The 11,871-nt window shown below is 41.1% G+C and overlaps 1 protein-coding gene and 1 long non-coding RNA gene across 2 annotated transcripts; one reads left to right on the top strand and one right to left on the bottom strand.

Moving 5' to 3' along the window:
- Window positions 1-33: 33 nt before the first annotated feature.
- Window positions 34-5,669, bottom strand: OXA1L (OXA1L mitochondrial inner membrane insertase). Its single transcript, XM_090270296.1, has 10 exons — window positions 5,583-5,669; window positions 4,993-5,154; window positions 4,088-4,301; window positions 1,892-2,035; window positions 1,569-1,654; window positions 1,228-1,392; window positions 958-1,062; window positions 684-846; window positions 520-600; window positions 34-441 (listed from the first exon to the last, which is right to left on the bottom strand). The coding sequence occupies exons 1-10, from the start codon at window positions 5,643-5,645 to the stop codon at window positions 314-316; spliced, it is 1,311 nt and encodes a 436-aa protein (XP_090126422.1). The 5' UTR covers window positions 5,646-5,669; the 3' UTR covers window positions 34-313.
- Window positions 4,891-6,340, top strand: LOC150016089 (uncharacterized). Its single transcript, XR_016509773.1, has 2 exons — window positions 4,891-5,796; window positions 6,137-6,340. It is a non-coding gene; the product is annotated as an uncharacterized LOC150016089 (long non-coding RNA).
- Window positions 6,341-11,871: the final 5,531 nt, after the last annotated feature.

The following is an 11,871-nucleotide window of genomic DNA, read 5'->3' on the forward strand; positions in this document are numbered from 1 at the left end:
CACAGGCCAGCAAGAGCAATCACCACCGACCTATTTAGTTTACTGAAGCACACAATCCAGTCCTTTGTTTAATAAGTACCAGAAAGTAACATACAGTACAGAGGTTTACTAATTCTGTGAACAGAAGATCACTTAGCTCCCCAGTACTCTTTAACTTGGATATAAGAGATTATAGTGGAATCCACTTTTTAAAATGAACATCTCCATATCCCATAGTTTCTAAGTCTGGGACAAGGACCCAGTGTCAACTCTTGTTCTAAGACTGAGTCTTTGGAGAGACAGGGTTAATGTCAGTATGAGCAGGAAACAGAATTCAGCCAAGTGTGTCACGCCAGGGCTGCTTTGACTTCGGTTTGTTGCAGCTGCTGTTAGGGGTGTTGGTAGGGGGATTTTTCCCATGCTGTAGCAGAGGGTTGTGGGCAAAGGTCTGTCGTAAGGGACCTGGGGAAAGAAGAGAAGCTCAATGAACAAAGGAAAGGGAGAAACAATGACAGAATTTAGCCTGAAAGGATTCTTTACCCCTGGCTGCTAGCTCCAAGTGATTCTGCATGCGCCTTTCACGCTCTTGTAGCTGATAGGAGACTTCAGCATTCTTCCAGCCTATATAAAGAAGAGTAAGACACTGTCTCATACTCGTTTTCAGACCATTTTCCCCTGGTCCTAATTTGCAAACAGGCCCTTACCTCTTCTGAAGCTCTTTAGGAAGTTTTCTTGTGGAGGTAATTTGCTGGAGTCATGCACAACACGCTGGGGGATTTTAAGTACAGTGCGTACAGCTGGAATCCGGAGGCAAGCCACCTGGCCCAGGGAAAACATATTCGAGGAGAACCAATACACGAACACTGCCTGGATGAGAAGGAAGAACAGATACTCAGAAGCTGCATCCCTGACCAGCTTGCCGGGAGGTGGCGAGGCTAGCTGAAAGGACTTGAAACCAGCCTGTAAGTCACTACCCACCGTTGGAAAATGTAGAGTTATGGGCAAGACTGCCAGGGGCATCAACCTCATAATATTTCTCATCCACTGAAGGTCAGTACTTTGCACACCAGCCTCAGCACCTAGCTGCAAAAAAAAAAAAAAAGGGGGGGGGGGCAGAGGAAGATCAGGGATTTTAGTGATTATGGCTCACATTTCTTATCCATCACCTCTGCTTCTCTAGGTAGAAACTACTTTACCCCTAATCCCAGTTCACTTTGCAGACTTGGCACTTGGCCAACCTGGGCTTACCTCAAGAACACCCCACATTGTAGCAGTGACTACCAGTGGTAAAATGTAGGTGGGGTCAGACAGTGTGAGATCCTGAAACCACCACAGGCCACCTGTCTGTAGGCTGGGCACAGGAAGGTTGGCCATTTCTCTCAAGGCAATGAAAAAGGAGATGAAGATCGGCGCCTATTACACAGGATAAACAGGGTCAGGACCCTTTATCAGAGGAGACATATTCATTACTCCATTACTGAAAACCATGTATAATATTACCACCATCTGCTTTTTGGGGGCCCAGGGCATGGGAAACAGGAGGTAATCTGACTGGTTCAAAATAAAACAAGGGAAATTTTTTTTCTTACCTGAGTCAGAGGTAGAATGAGAGGTCTAAAGAATTTAATATCATGCTTTTTCTGATACATGTGCATCTCTGAGGAGGCCCTGTAAACTGTGAAGTGAGGGCAAGTTAGTGGTTGGGCAGGCAGTTACATTGGTAGAGATGACCATCCTCATCACCTGGCCCATGACATTTCTAACTGACCCTGGCTAGTCCCTGTAAGCATTAGGTCCAAGAAGCAGGCAAATCTTTAGAACGGGCCCAGCAGTAGCAACTCTTTCCTTCAGCAGAATGTCAGGAAAAGTGTAAATGTGGTCCTCTCCCACGCTCATTCTGCAAGTGACTCACACTCAACATGGTCTCCTGCCAACTTGGCCTCTCTGATTTGAGTGGAAAACTTCTGGATCTCTGGCATATGGTTGTGGATCTTGGCTGCCTCTCGTTGGCCCTTCACAATGAGAGGAAACACCAGGCAGCGGGCAAGGACTGTACCTGGAAAATACACACTAGGATTGGAGTAAAATTAAAGCAGTTTTGCAGCGAGAAGTTTAAAGATTTTTATTTTTACAGTTGTCCCAATTTTCGCCCCATTGCTCCCCTTGCCCTCTCCCCCCCACTAGAAGGTTGAAGATTTTTAGGTTCTCACTGAAAAGGTCTCTCTTATTCTAGTTTTCTCCACAATGTGACTCGTACCGGAGGTGCCCAAAACAAAGGGTAGGAGTATGAGTTAGTTCCATTAAGGCTAAATCCTCTGCTTTAACATCACAACAGTCTAACATTAACTTCTCTAAGCAAATAGCCAGGAATCTTGCTTGTTTTCTTGAATAAAATGTGCCAGAAGCTACTTTTATAGATCAATGGTTTGCAAACTTTTCTATTATCAATGGAACTTCCCCCTACCAAACTCTAAGTGTAGTTCCAATATGCATAACATAAAATCAAGCTGCCCTAGGTGAGGGGATGGTCTGGCTATTGGATTGTTTAAGTTCCAGCCTTTGCTCTTATCAGAGGTACGCTTATAGAATGCTGGAGTTCCCAGGAATAAAGTTTGAAAGCCGCTGTCTTAGAAACCTCTAAAGCAGGAGCTAATATTGATGGCCTACTGCTTAAGTTTCTGCCTATTTCTTTTTTTACACTTCACATTTCCTATTCCAACAAATATTTAATTTATGGTATCTATAGACAAGTGGGCCTAGGCTAAAAGGAGATGGGGGTTGAGGGGACTTATTGGTTTAGGCTTTACCAACATTATGATGGATGATGTGCAGTAAAGACGGGAGCTAAGGATGGAATGCAGAATACCAGGTTTTCTGGGGTAGGTAGTATACTGGGCAAAAGAGATGGGAAGGTGGTCAAAAAGATAAGAAGAGTCCTGGCAGGTGTGGCTCAGATGGCTGGAGCACTGTACTGTAACCTAAAGGTTATGGGTTAGATTCCTAGTCAGGACACATACCTAGGTTGTGGGTATACAGGTATGATCCCTGGTCCAGGCATGTACCAAAGGCAACCAATTGATGTTTCTCAATAAAAGACAGGAAGAAAATCAGAAAAGACTGTCATAAAAGCCAAGGAATGGATTTCAAAATCTAATGTGTCTAACACAGAAGGATCAAGTATAAAAAGAAAAGTAGATTTAGCAATGAAGTGACTGGCAGTCAGAATAAAGGGGCACTAGTAAAAGTCAAATTGCTGATGGTCAAGGAGTGGAAAGAAAGAAGCAAATCCACTGGATACTGGATACATGGCTATAAGCCATGGCTGGTGTGGCTCAGTCAGTTGGACTGTCACTGCTTAACTGAAAGGTTGCAGGTTTGATTCCTGGTCAGGGCACATACACAGGTTGAGGGTTCAGACCCCTGTCAAGGTGCATGTAGGAGGCAACCAATTGCTATTTCTCTCTCACATCAATGTTTCTCTCTCCCTTTCTATCTAAAAGCAATGAAAAAGTGTGCTCTGGTGAGAGAAAACAAACAAACAAGACAAAAGGAACAAAAAATAGCTATAAAAGGAAGGAAAGGTGAACTAGAGATAAAGGGAAAAAGATTTCCATGCAAGAAGCACATGCTGTGCTTGACCATGTTTATATATTCAGAGTATGGCAGTAAAAAGGGAGAAGTTGAAGACAGGGAGATTAAAGGATGATTGCTGGAGCAGGGCATAGGAAGATACAGAATTTGAAGCACAGTTTTAGCCTACAAGAGGAGCAATTGTGTCTCCCCAATACTGGGTTCAAGTTCCTGACCTACTCTAACCCAGGGCAGCTTCATCACTGTTAACAAGGTCTCCTTACTCTAACCCCACGTTCACATTCAAATATTTACATTTCTTGAATTGCAGATTTTCTAATGGTTTTATGTCCTTTAGAAAATACAGGTAGAGTACATCTACATATAATGAGCCTTTATCTCTCATTTGAATAATCTTTTTTATGACTCCCTATACTAATACAACTACTTCCTGATACCCTCACTGAACTGCATTCTTCAAAGTTCTATCCCTAACTCCACATTTCCTCCACCCTTGTCCAGGATTCATTCCTCTTACATGCAGCAATGGCCCCCCACCAAGGCAGGCCAAGGTTAACATGCATAAATTCCAGTAGGTTCTGGATCATTCCCACTGGGGTGTATGACCCCAGCCCTAGTTCAGTGAAGCTCTGTTCTGCAGCAGCTTGGACTACATCTGCAGTCTCTCCAGAAGCCACCTCAGTTATTGCTGTGGGTGAAGGAGTTGCAGGAATGACCGGAGGGGCCTGAACCTGTGCAAAAAGAAGCCATGTGTAAGATTCAGTACGGGGGACACAGAAATTGAGGGTCCCTTTATAATGACCAGTATTGGGTTGTTTTCTTGACTCCCTACTTCTTGTTCTCCCAAGGTTAGCCTACATAGCCACAGAATTCAACTTTTAAAGAGAACATTTTATCTTGCTCCCAAGGCAGAAAAATAGCTGACTTATATAAGACTTCATTAAAGTTATTTCTTTTATCAGTATTTTTCAAACTTCAGTCATTTGGGTATCATTGTCATGACTCTGCACATACTCAAACTATTATACTCATAATTTTCCCTTAAAACAACTCAATTTTTAAGATCAAAATACCTACTTGGTCTCATCCTCAGAAATATCAACATCCATGAAATCATGTAAGTGATATGCAAGTTACACTTTTTCTAATACACACACACCTGGAATCACATTTCCCATCACCGTGCGTGGCTGGGCACCACTTGGGGAAACAACGGTACGTATATGACATAAAATCTCTCCTGCTGTGTACTCGCAATCACCCCCCAACTGATCTGAAAACCTATCCCAAGCAGAGATGCTACCATTCTGGGGAGCTGTATGGAGTGTGGACAAGACCTCTCCTCCACATTCCACTTTCCCCAGTCAAAACAGAATAAAAACAAAAACTTAGCCAAGAAACACCACTCCTAACACGTCTTACCTCGGCTTCTGCAAACGAGATGGCAGAGATACTGAGGCCACGGGGGCTAGGGGCCGCGAGGAGGGCACAGAGTGGGCGCCCGCAGCACCGTCCGGCTGGGAACAGGACTCCCGCAGTTCGCGGTTTCCAAAGCCACTGCGAGGGCCCTGAGACGCTGTGGAACTGCGCGCGGAAAAGGAGGATGAAGCTCTTTTAACGCGAGCAGAAGTCTCGTTATTAAGTTCATCCTCCCCGCCCCCGCTCCGCAAGAAGGCAGCTCGCTACCACAGGTGAGGACACTAACTCTCCACGCGCAAAAGGTTGGTCCTGCATCTCACCTACCGCAGGCCCACCCCGCGGCCCAGAAATGGAGGCTGAGGTTTCCTTGGCAGAGGTGAAGCCTGCTCCCGGGAACAGACAACGAGACGGGGCCGCTGAGCCCGCGGGGTCAAAGAAGGTAACCCTTCTGCGTCCTCACGGGACCCGAGGTCAAGGGACGCAGGTTTCGGTGAGCAGGTAAGCGTGTGCTCATGACCCCAGCATGAGTGGCCCCTGGCTTGGGTCACAGGGACGGGGCAGCACCCCTACGTTGAGCCCTGGCACAACCTCACCTGTCGCTGAGGCCGTAGCAGGCGGAGAAGCTCCCTCCGCCCGCACATCAATACCACCGCCATTTTGGCTGGGAGAAGACCTCCGTTCGCGCCTGCGCACTCAGAGCCGCAGTCTCGCGGGAGGAGGCGCTTTTGGAAACGGGTCTGAAGCCGGCGTTTCGCCATGATCAAAGTGGTAGAGGAGACTGGAGCTCGGTGGACATCTTTGAAGTGGGTAGGAAGACGCAAAGGGCCTCATTTACGAGATTCCGCGGAGTGTTTTTAGAAGAGTGACGTTAAAAAGCCACCTAAGTGGTCGTAAACCGGCGAGTTTTCCTACGTGTCTAGTCTCAGGACAGTCTTGGCTATGCTTGGTGTGGTTTGTTTTTTATTTTACCCTGCCCAGTGATGTTTGATTCTTATTGCTAGATAATATTGTAGTCGCAGATCCAATGAAATTTGAGGGTAATCTGGAGTTTTGACAAAAGTTGAAGGAAGGCAGCTTGTAGTAAAAAGTTACTTTTCAGATGGAAGAACTTTAAGGAGACTACATCTTTCCCTGTTTCCTTCCTCAGTGAGGCTGTGTGGGGAGCATCTCGTAACTACAAGGGGACAAGTCTAAAGATGAAAAGTTAATATGTTGAAGATGGTTGTATGGATAAAAAACCCTGCATTCTTGATTATGTGGTGTCATTGAGCTGCTTCATCAAGCTTGAAACCACCTATCTCTAGACTTTGTTGTGTAAGATAATTAAAAGTCTATACTATCTAGACACTTATCTCTTGGTTGGTTGAGTGTTTTGTTTCTTGAAGCTGATAACATTCCTAAATATATATGAGGGAAAGTTACTTCACAGAAAAAAAAGTACAGCTCAGAAAGGTGAAAGCTGATTATATTTGAACCCCAACAAAGTCTTTCAACTAAAAAGTGCTTTTTGAATGACAAAGTACAGTTTGCTTTTGAATGACAATAGCTTGAAATGATCTCAATCACTGCTATTTTGGGATGGTTATGAAAATACCCGACAAATGGTAAAAATAGGAGTCAAAGAAATAGACTATAGATTTAGTAATCAGGAGTATAACCTATTAATCATATATGTTGCATACTATTATAAACAAGCTTTTTTGGTTACTTGAAAAAATCAATACAGATAGAGCTGATGACAAATACACAGATACAGGACACTTGGGAAAAAATAAAACTATTCTGTGGTGGTTACTTTGGTGACCCCCAATAAACCATATCTTCCAGTGTTTGCCTCCTTGTACAGCCTTGTACAACTACTATAAAAATAGTATGGAGGGTCCTTGAAAAACTAGAAATAGAGCTACCATATGATCCAGCAATTTCACTTCTGGGAATGTGGAATTTTCTTCCCTCTCAAAATGCACTTTATTGATGAGATAGTTGTACTCCCATGTTTATAGCAGCACTATCTACAATAGCTAAGATATGGAAACAACCTAAGTATCGATGCATGAATGGACAAAGAAATGTGGTATACATGTTGCCTTTTCTGGTGTGGCTCAGTTGGTTGGGTGTCATCCTGTAAAGCAAAAGGTTGCTGGTTCGATCTTTGGTCAGGGCACATGGACAGGCTGCAGGTTCCATCCCAGTTGGGGTGCATATGAGAAGCAGCCAATCAATATTTCTCTCCCTCACTTTATCCCTCTCTTCCCCTTTCTCTAAAATAAATAAATAAAATTTTAAAAAATAAAGGATACAATTCAGCCATAAAAAACATGGAAGTTCTGTCATTTGTGACAGCATGGATGGACCTGGAGGGCATTAGGCTAAGTGAAATTAGACAGAGAAAGAAAATTACTGTATGATCTCACTTAGATCTGGACTCTAAAAAGAATTACCGAACTCATATAAAAAGAGATCAGATTTGTGACTATCAGAGGCAGGGGTTGGGGTAGGGAAATTGGATGAAGGTGGTTGAAAGGTACAAACTTTCAATAAACTCAAAATGGATTAAGGACTTAAATAGAAGTTGTGATACCATAAAAATCCTACCAGAAAACATAGACAATAAAATTTCAGATATCCCACGTAACAATATTTTTACTGATATATCTCCTAGGGCAAGGGAAATAAAGGAAAAAAATAAACAAATGGGACTATGTCAAGTTAAAAAAAGTTTTGGCACAGCTAAAGAAATCATCAAAATGGAAAAGGAACTGACTGTATGGGAGAACATTTGCCAATGATACATCAGACAAGGGTTTAATTTCCACAATATATAAAAACATATATGACTCAACCAGGAATACAAACAATCCAATTAAAAGTGGGCAAAGGAAACTGCCTTTTGATACAGTGATTCCACTGCTGGGATTATACCCTAAGAAACCTAAAACATAAGTTCAGAAGAACCTATGCACCCCTATGTTCATAGCAGCACTATTTATAGTAGTGAAATGCTGGAAACAGCCTAGGTGCCAATCAATGGATGAGTGGGTTAAAAAACTGTGGTACATTTACACAATGGAGTACTATGTAGCAGAAAGAAAGAAGGAACTGCTACCTTTTGCGACAACATGGATGGAACTGGAAAGTATTATGCTTAGTGATGTAAGCCGGGTGGCAAAAGACAAATACCATATAATTTCACCTAATACAAGAACCTAATGAACAAAACAAACAAATGAGCAAAATAGAACCAGAGGCATGGAAACAAGGAACAGACTGACAGTGACCAGAGGTTAGGGGGCAAGGGGAGAAGGGAGGAAAGAAGAGGAAGGGTCTAGTAAAGAAACTAGTATAAATGGCCCATAGACATGGACAACAGGGTGGGGACTGACTATGGGAGAGGGGGGAGGTGCACAGGGCAGGGGAGAGCCATGGTGGAAAAATGGGACAACTGTAATAGAACGACATTAAAAACAATGAAAAACAAAAAAAGGCTTAGCACAGACTGTCCTTGAAAATAAGATAAAAACCCTTCCCCCCAAATATAGTCTCTTTTCTTAAAAAAATAGGGTGGGGGGGGGACAAAGGACCTGAATAGACACTTCTGTAAGGAGAACATATAGATGGCGCATAGACATAGGAAAAATGCTCAACATCACTAGCCATCAGAGATGGTAAATTAAAACCACAATGAGATATCACCTCATACCTGCCAAAATGGCTATCATTAGTAAATCAGCAAACAACAAGTACTGGCAGGGCCATGGAAGAAAGGGAACCCTAGTGCACTGTTGGTGGGAATGCAGACTGGTGCAGCCACTGTGAAAAACAGTATGGAGTTTCCTAAAAAAATTAAAAATGGAACTGCCTTTTACCCAGCCATTCCACTACTCAGAATATACCCTAACAATCCTGAAACACCAATTCAAAAGAACTTATGCACCCCTTATTCATAGCAGCACTATTTACAATAGCCAAGATTTGGAAATAGCCTTAATGCCTATCAGTAATGTGGATCAAAAAACTGTGGTACAGAAAGAAAGAAGGAACTTCTGCCACTTGTGACAACATGGATGGAACTGGAGAGAATTATGCTTAGCGAAATAAGCCAGGCAATTAAAGAAAAATATCATATGGTATCACCCAATATAAGAGACTAATGAACAACACAAACAAATGAACAAAATTGAACAAGGAACAGAAAAAGAGTTATCTGGGGGAGGGAGGGAGGGAGAGAAGGGGGGTAAATAGGGGAAGGGTCTAGTAAAGGAACTAGTATAAATAACCCATGGACATGGACAACGTGGTGGGAAATGACTGTGGGAGAAGGAGTGGGCTGTGTGTGGGGGGAGCAATGGGGGAAAAAGTGGGACAACTGTAATAAAACAAAAAAACTGGTACATTAACACAATGGAATACTACGCGAAGAAAAAAAGAAAGCATTCTTGCCTTTTGCGACAGCATGGATGGAATTGTAGATTATTATGCTAACTGAAATAAGTCAGTCAGTGAAACACAAATATCATATGATCTCACTTATAAGAGGAATTTAATGAACAAAATAAACTAATGAACAAAATAGAACCAGAGGCATAGACTCATGGAATAGATTGACAACTATGAGAGGGGAGGGGAAGGTAGGGAATGATTGAAAGAAGATGAAGGGATTAGTCAAAGAATATACATGAAGAACCCATGGACAGGGAAGACAGTGTGGGGATTGATTATGGAAGTGAGGGGTGGGCTGGGTAGAGGGGAGCAAAGGGGGAAAAATGGGACATTTGTAATAGCATAAATGATAAAAGAAGAAGAAGAAGAAAACCAAATTCAGCAAAACATTAAAAAGATCATACACCATGATCAAGTGATGTTTATTCTCAGGATGCAAAGTTGGCTCAAAATCCACAAATCAGTTAACAAGATACACCCCATAAATAAAATGAAACATGAAAAATCATATGATCATATCAATAGGTACAGAAAAAGCATTTGACAAGAAGCATCCATTTATGATAAAAACTCAGCAAAGTGGGAACAGAGGGAACATACATCAACATAATAAAGGCCATATATGATAAACCTACAGCTATCATCATACTCAATGGGTAAAATCTAAAAGCATTTTCCTTAAGATCAGAAACAAGAAAAGGTTGTCTACGTTTGCAACTTCTATTAAAATTCAATTTATTGGGGTGATGTTGGTTAATAAAATATAGGTTTCAGGTATACAGTCTATAACGTATCATCTGTATGATATACTGTATGTTTACTACCTCAAGTCAAGTCTTCTTCCATCACCATTTATTCCCCCTTTACCCTCTTTTACCTCCCCCTACCCCTCTTTCCTTCTGGTAATCACTATACTGTTATCTGTGTTTATGAGGGTTTTTTTTCTTTGCTTAATCCCTTCACCTGTTCATCCAGCCCTTCAACTTACCTCCCTTATGACAGCTGTCAGTCTGTTCTGTGTATCTATGAGTCTGTTTCTATTTTGTTTATTATTTTATTTTGTTCATTAGATTCCATATATGTGAAATCATATGGTACATGTCTTTATCTCTTTACCACTTTTATTCAACATAGTATTGTAGGTTCTAGTCGTAGCTATCAGGCAAGAAAAAGAAATAAAAGGCATCCAAATTGGAAAGAAAGAAATAAAACTTACTATTTGCAGATGACACAATACTATAATACTATAAATAGAAAACCCTAAAGATTCCACCAAAAAACTATTAGAACTGATAAACGAATTCAGTCAAGTAGCAGGATACAAAATTAATATCAAAAAATTGGTTGCATTTTATGCACCAATAATGAACTATCAGAGAATTAAGAAAACAATCCCATTTACAATTGCGTAAAAATACCCAGGAATAAATTTAACCAAGGAAGTAACAGACATGTGTTCAGAAAATTGTAAGACATTGAAAAAAGAAATTGAAGAAGATTAAAAGAAATGGAAACATATACCATGCTCACAGATAGGAAGAATTAACATGGTTAAAATGTCCATACAACCCAAAGCAATATACAGATTCATTGCAAACCCTATGAAAATACCAATGACATATTTCACAGAATTAGAACAAATAGCCCCAAACTTTATATGGAATCACAAAATAACCGAAATAACCACAGCACTCCTGAGGGGAAAAAAAACAAATTAGAGGAATCACACTGCCTGTTTACAAGTTCATAGTAATTAAAACAGCATGGTACTGGCATAAAACAGTTATATAGATTAATGGAACAGAATAGAGAGCTCAGAAATAAACCCACATCTTTATGTTCAGATAACATCTGACAAAGTGGGCAAGACAAAGAGCGCAAGAATATACAGTGAGGTGAAGACAATCTATTCAATTAATGGTGTTGGGAAAACTGGGTAGATACATGCCAAAAATGAAACTAGACCACTCTCTTTCACCATGTAAATAGAATAAACTCAAAATGGATTAAAGACTTAAATGTAAGACTTGAAACCATTATACATAGGTAGTAAACTCTTTGACATGATTTTTAGTAATTTTTTTTTATTTGTCGGGAAAGGGAAACAAAAATAAAAATAAACAAATAGGACTCAATCAAACTAAAAAAGTTTTGCACAGCAAAGGAAACCATCAATAAAATGAAAAGACAAGCTACTGAATGGGAGAAGATATTTTCCAATGATACATCTGCTAAGGGGTTAATATCCAAAATATATAAAGAATTCATACAACTTGACACCAAAAAGCAATTTGATTGAAAAATAGGCAGAGGACCTAAATAGACACTTCTCCAAAGAAGACATACAAATGGCCAATAGACATGAAAAGATGCTCAACCTCACTAATTATCATTAGAGAAATGCCAATTAAAACTACAAGGAGGTATCACCTCACACCTGTC

Source organism: Furipterus horrens, unplaced genomic scaffold (assembly GCF_987537825.1).
Source record: "Furipterus horrens unplaced genomic scaffold, mFurHor1.1.pri manual_scaffold_3, whole genome shotgun sequence".
Lineage (NCBI taxonomy): Eukaryota > Metazoa > Chordata > Mammalia > Chiroptera > Furipteridae > Furipterus > Furipterus horrens.

Bases quoted from the DNA above. Each gene is read 5' to 3' on its own strand.
- OXA1L (XM_090270296.1), bottom strand. From the start codon at position 5,645: ATGGCGGTGGTATTGATGTGCGGGCGGAGGGAGCTTCTCCGCCTGCTA. The intron at 847-957 runs GTGGGTAGTGAC...CTTCTCATCCAG, and splicing joins TAACTCTACATTTTCCAACG to GCAGTGTTCGTGTATTGGTT. The intron at 601-683 runs GTAAGGGCCTGT...TTCTTTATATAG, and splicing joins CCTAAAGAGCTTCAGAAGAG to GCTGGAAGAATGCTGAAGTC.